At 36.1% G+C, this 6,599-nt stretch overlaps 1 protein-coding gene across 1 annotated transcript; it reads right to left on the bottom strand.

Moving 5' to 3' along the window:
* Positions 1–1,199: 1,199 nt before the first annotated feature.
* On the bottom strand, positions 1,200–3,071 carry LOC18596199 (SKI/DACH domain protein). Its single transcript, XM_018122576.2, has one exon. The coding sequence runs from the start codon at positions 2,610–2,612 to the stop codon at positions 1,335–1,337; it is 1,278 nt and encodes a 425-aa protein (XP_017978065.1). The 5' UTR covers positions 2,613–3,071; the 3' UTR covers positions 1,200–1,334.
* Between the last annotated feature and the right edge of the window lie 3,528 nt (positions 3,072–6,599).

Genomic DNA, 6,599 nt, shown 5'->3' with positions numbered 1-6,599 from the left:
TAAGAATTTAAAAAATATATATAAATTCAAATAGTTCGAAAGCGATACATTAAAAATTGGTATTGTTTACCCACTATATATATATATATATATCATTTTTTTTGTCTTTTTCAATTTTGAATTTGGAACGTATAGCACGTCCTTTTAATAATTAAATTAGAATAGAGAGGAGAGTCAAACTTAAACCTCTTTATTACACAATGGACAATAGTATATGTAGCTGCTGATCCCCTTTTAAAACTCATGTATGCAACTAATGCGTTACATGTGCTTATTAGGTGCCTAAGGCAGTGGATAAAATAAATTAATTAACGAAGGGTGAAGAAAGAGGAATGTAAATTGGCAATGTATATATATATGGTTTGAAAATGAGAGGTTTGGGTGTAATATTTTAGGGGAATGGAGAGCATTTTCAACCCTTGCTCATAACTTGGAAGCCAACCAAATTTGACATCAAGGGCTTAGAGGATCAAAGATTAGATCCTTTTGTCCACTGCTTTTGAGACCATGTATCTATCTCCTCTCTTTTCTTTTCCATTAGCCTCGATTTTACCTCCTCCCACTACGCGTACGAAAGCTATATATATGCCGTCACCGGAAAAATATATGCTCCGGCGACAAACTTCACTAAAAATAAAAAAGGAATATTTAAAGTTTCTCTATATATATATATATATATAGAGAGAGAGAGAGAGAGAGCCCAAAAATGTTAAAAAGCTAGCTATTGATGCATTAACAGTCTCTTTTTGACTAATAACCCCAAGGGAAATAGATGTGTGGTGGTGAGTAGTGTTATGTTGAAGCAATTAAGGACCCACAAATTTGACAGCAAAAGAAAAAGTTTAGTATTTCTTTTCTTTTCTCTTGCCATGGGATGATAGGAGTAGAAAATCTGCCTTTGCTTTTCACCTCATCTAATCTGCTTCACCCTCTCTTTACTAATTGTTTTCCCCTCCCCTTCTCTCTCTCTCGCGTGTGAACAAGGATTTCAGAATCTTCAATCACTTCTGTCTTAGCTACAACTTTATTTTCTTTCTCTTTACACAATGATCATCATGTTCATGCCCTCTCTCTTTCTCAACCATTTCTGCTCACCATCTTTCCTTGCCCTTTCTTTCAAGATCTACCCATGATTGCTCATTGTTTAAGGAAATCAAAGAGAAAAAATTAATCAAACTAAAGTAAAGAAAGAGACTAAATTTAATGGTATACCAAAAGAGAAATATTATTCTTTGATGTAAACCCCCAAACCATTTAACTAATAGAACTAATTAGTACTAATATATATATATATATATATATATATATATATATTATTTTTTGCTTTTTGGGAATTACACAATCAAACCATTAGCAATGGCCCGATTAGTATCGAGATGGGTTGTTTCGTACACAGGCAATTCTTCTCGGTACCTTTCAATACCAATAGCTGAAAGATTATCCAATTCAAAGAGGTCGGAACTTGCATAACTTGCTGCGTCTTCTTCGTCGTCGTCTTCACTAGAATCTCCATTGCCATTGCGGACATCTCTCATGTCATACTCTTCCTTCTTTTTCTGGTAACTCTTTAAAAGATCCTTTGCAGCTTCCACGACTCGACGGTTTTCTTCCAAGTTGCGGAACTCAAGCTCTTTGTTGCTTGGTTTTCTAATCATTGACGTTTGATCATTTTCATAGTGAATGCTTTTATGCCCACATGGCCTGGAATCCTCATCAAGAATAACGCTAACAGGACAAAACCTGACCGACCTTTTTGTCCCATTACTGCTTAACTTCCCTCTTGAAGATGGAGTCTTGCTCAAACAGGACCTTGAAAACGAGGAAGCTGAAGAACATGTTGATGATGTTTGCTCGGACTTTAACTTCCTTTCCTCGTACCCTGACGATGAAATCTTTGCCTTCTTGGCATTCCCTGCAGTGAAAAGCGAGTTAAGGAAACTTGCAAGCCGACCACCTGGAGATATCGGCTGCTTAACCTTCTTGAGGTCACTGTAAATCTTCAAGGCCTTGGATTTTGTTCTCACAAAACCTCCTTCATGCTTTGGCTTTTGTGTAGCAGCATGGAAACTGTTTTCAACTTCATGTTGAGGCCTTTCGTATCTCTCGGGCCGAGCTGAGACGCTCGTCCGAATAGGCTTAGGCCTATGAGTAGTGTAATGACTTGACGATGAAGATGATGACCTTGATTTTGCATTATAAAAGGAATCTGATTCCGAGGATGAAAACCCACCACCGCAGCTGGAATCAGAGGAGCTGGAGCTCGAGTTCAACAACACGGGATCAAAGTCATTTCGAGAGTTTCTTTCAGAATCCGCCATGGATTTTCGTCTAATGGCAACCTTGTTATCACAGCTGGCTTTCTTTTCCATCCACTTCTCGATCATGCAAGCACGTTGAAGGCTCGTCATTTCTTCTTCTTTCAATGAACAATTATTGCTGTGCTTCTTCCTCATGGTAGTTTCTCTGTAGAAAATCAGTTCTTCCTCTCCTTTACTACCGTTGGATTCATCAATAGAACGGTAGATAGCATCAAGAAGAGTAGAAGAGAAAGATGGGTTTTCTCTCCTGTTTCGACACCGATCTTCTCTTGGCAGTTTAACCCACATATCCATGGCTTTATAGGCTTAAAAGAAAAAAAAAACAAAAAAGAGAAGAGAAGTTGAGGAATGAGGAGAAACAGAGAATCGAACAGTGGGATATGAATGATATTGTTTGCTCTTTCTTGTCTGCTTCAAAGAGTGTCAAAAGCCGGTTACAAGTGAAAGAGAGAGATTAATGGCAGCAACCATGATTAATTATGCGAAAGAAACAAAGGACATTTTGAAGACAAAGACTGACTCTCTCCCTTTCTCTTTCTCTTCTTTTTTGCTCTCTGCAAAAGAAAGAAAAATTCCTTATGAAATAAAGAAAGCAGACATTTTCATTGATGTGTTCTTGATGGCTTCCAGAGAGAGACACAGGGAAAAAATAAAAGAAAGAGAGAGTAATGAAAGCCAAAAGCCACGCCTGAAGAGAGGAGAGAAACAGAGAAGATGATTTGAGAGAGAGAGAGAGAGAAAGAGAAAGAGAGTGGTTTTTTTTTTTTTCAGTGTGTCTCTCTTTCACAAGCACTTATAAATCCTTACACACACTTGGGCAAGTGGGTCCTAGCTGGAACCAATGCCAGGGTGGAATGATGATGTGGCAAATAAACTAATAATTTAATTAGCTCAACCTTTTGGCCTTAATTAATTAATTAAGTTGTTAATTAATCACACCTTCTTTTCTAAACTGTTATACACACATTTTGCCCTCTCCCCTCCTCACATGAAGTGACCTAAGATCCTTGCTTTTCCTTGCAAAAGATAAAGATCAAAAGGAAAGAAAGATAAACTCATTAATGTGCATGATGATTGTGTGCATAGAGAAGCTGTTGATACTAACAGCAAAGCCAAGATTGATCTGGGTCCATTGGATTTCTTTCTTCTTCTTTTTTTGCCCCTTTAATTAATGTATAGTATTAGAATAATAGTTCAACCTTTGAAAATAGAAATTATCAGGTACGGGAAATTACATGACAATTATTCAAAATCTATCCAGCTATATACACTTAAAGAGTTTTTTGTCCTAAGGTACAGACTAGTAGTCTTGTTCAACTTTCAAACTCTGCAGCCAAGCAGGATACTATATAGATTTGGGGCAATTATGTTGTGAAGAATTATTGTCAAAGCTGAGTATTAATTTTTGTTCTTCCCTCCACAGTCAACTAATGCGGCTCATAACGATAGTTTGACCTTGGAAAAAGAGTCTGAAACAATCTGATGAACAGCAATAATGCTGTGCCCATCGGTATTATAATCACCAGAGAGTTGATTCGAACATATGAAGGTGTTGCTTCACTGGGGGGATTGGTTTGAAGACTCAACAGCACTAGAGGGTCAACATCAGAGGCCAATTCCCTATATTTCATGTTTACAGACCTTATTTATTAAGAACTTTGTAGACGCTAGTCATTTTCCAGCTGGTTCAATTCATGTTCTTAATTTTTATTTATTTTTTTGTCACGTTTAAAATACTTCCAATATCAATGAAGATTTTAATAATGTATTTGTCAATACAGTTATGGGTATTATTATAGTAATAAAAAGAATGTTGTTATTGATAACTCTGTCTATAAGCCTGAATTGTTAGAATCGTGAACGTTTATCCGATGTGTTAAAAGCTTTGATATCTGAAACTGTTTTCCATGAAACTTGTATAGGAAAAGAAGCAAATGGAGAGGAGGAATGACCTTGTTCTGATTTACGGTAATATAATATTACCGTGATGGCCGGCATATATATAACCTTTTTATGATGATATGCTAAGCCCATTTCTGTAGCAAATCAGCAATATAATTATGCAGTTGATATGGTGAACAGGGAATGAACATTAAAGCATAATTAGTTTATGATATCATAATATATACAAAGATGATCACCATTTTATGACCCTTAAGCAGTGAACATGGATTATAATTATGTGGTTGATATAGTCAACATTGTCTTAATTTCACTAATTGACAAAACAGTCCATTTCATTAGCAATTAAGGAAAATCATAAATCATGTTTTCTTTCTGTTATTGGCAGCTTTGTCTTAAATTATAAATTGTCACCATTTGTCCTATACTGGTGGGCTACTCTTGGCCTTTTATGCATGTTAAATTTGCTGCCAGTTCCTAGCAACCCAACAATGAGCATTTCCCATTAGATGGTAGGCAATGTGCTTTTCAATTATTGCTCTTGAAAATCATAATCTCTGCTAGATTTTTTTTTTTTTTTTTTTAGAATCTGCTACATGTTCTTTCTTTTCTCTCATGGAAACCATTAGCCTTTTAGATAACCATGGGATTATAATTAGAAGCTTAGCTTAGCAAATGATGATTGCCATTTAAGTTAGTGCCAAATTAGTCAACTGTCTGTTTTCCTTCCTTAAGATTAATTATTCTCAATGAGATAAGGTTCATATAGATCAGCACAAGTCAGAATCCTCTGTACTGACACACTGTATATATTCATACATATGTACATTTACACATGCATGCGTGCATGCCCAATCAGATTCATAGCCGGATAGCAACTTGGTGCATGCCTGGCTAGTGGCAGACCTTGGATGAGCTGTTGAGATGATTCATGCACAGGATTTTTTTCCTTAAGAGTGCCCATCCCTGCAAATGTAAGTATATATGTAACAGCTTTAAACTATAGTCTATATATCCCTTAAAGATATGGGAAATTTGGTTACATACAGAAAGGGGATTCTATTCAATTTCTCTAGGCAAAAATCTTTTGTTTGTTGAGAAATTAATTTGGGAGATGAGCATGTTCTATGTGGGGATGGTGCTTATTTGTACAATGATTACGCTCGTGGCTCCTAAACTTTATGAAGAGGGGCAAAGAGGGTGGCTATAGCTAGCCAATACAAAGCGCAAAGCAATTAAATTATGTGATTTGATAAATCTAAGAAAGGATTAGGACAAAAGAATGAGTGTGAAGAAAGAGAAAAGAAAAGGAAAGATTAGATTAGCTAAGATAACAATAATAATAAGAAACTGTAAAGAAAAGGTCCCAATGAAAGCAACATGCGTGCGCATTGCTTCTCATCCCCTTTTCCTCTCTCTTTCCCTCTATCTTCCCTTCAAACTCACGAAATTTCTGCCATTCATTATAGTATTGGATCGCATCTTTGCATATCACATCATCAAGTTTCGATATATATACACATATATATATACACATACATATATATATATATATAAATTAATCCATTAGGTAGCAAAGCGCTATGCTTGCCATATATGCACAAATATGCAATTGCTAAGCATGAATATTTTAAACATAAATTAGTACAAACGTTTGGCTTAGACATCATATACTTTCCTTCGAGAGGATATAAATTCCATAAATACTCTTAAGATTGAATCTCTGAAGTCCTGCCTGTGAAGGTAGCTATATATCCCTAATCGTTTTAGAAAGAAAATATTTATCATCCAATTTCAATTAAAGTACTCATTGTTCTGCCTTTGTCACTAGTATTATGGACCAATGAAATAGGCTTTAGAATTATTATGTGGTCACCATCAAGTTTCAACACAAGTATAGGTATTTTCCCTATAGTTCTAAAGCAACGAGAGGTATAATGGTCCTTTATGGAATATGGGAATGCAGAGACCGAAGGGAGGTTTAGTCTCTCAGAGATCGTACTATGGATTAGGTCTGTGCAAAAAGGTCGAGAGATTCCTTTCAGGTCATGGGGCTGGTGTGAGTAATATGAAAGACGAGATTCCATTCAGATCAATGAATACCAATTTTTTGGGGACCCAAAACCCAACTATATGTTCATTGACATGCCCTAACAAGGAAAAAGTTCCTTACCCCCATTTCCCACTCCCATCATCCCACCAAAGAATGTATCAAAAGATATTCCCCGGTAGATGTAGACTCCAGCCTCCACCATCCCCCTTAGAGTTGACAGATCACAATACAATGTTTCCTAGCTAGCTCCTAAGTTGGAATGTCTATATATGGTCAACTATATATGATCTGAATTACAGAATTTGTTTGCTAGTACATAATTAAAT

Source organism: Theobroma cacao, chromosome 6 (genome assembly GCF_053813885.1).
Source record: "Theobroma cacao isolate CCN51 chromosome 6, ASM5381388v1, whole genome shotgun sequence".
Lineage (NCBI taxonomy): Eukaryota > Viridiplantae > Streptophyta > Magnoliopsida > Malvales > Malvaceae > Theobroma > Theobroma cacao.
Note: the sequence above shows the minus strand (reverse complement) of the source record. Positions and strands in the feature narration are given on the sequence as shown.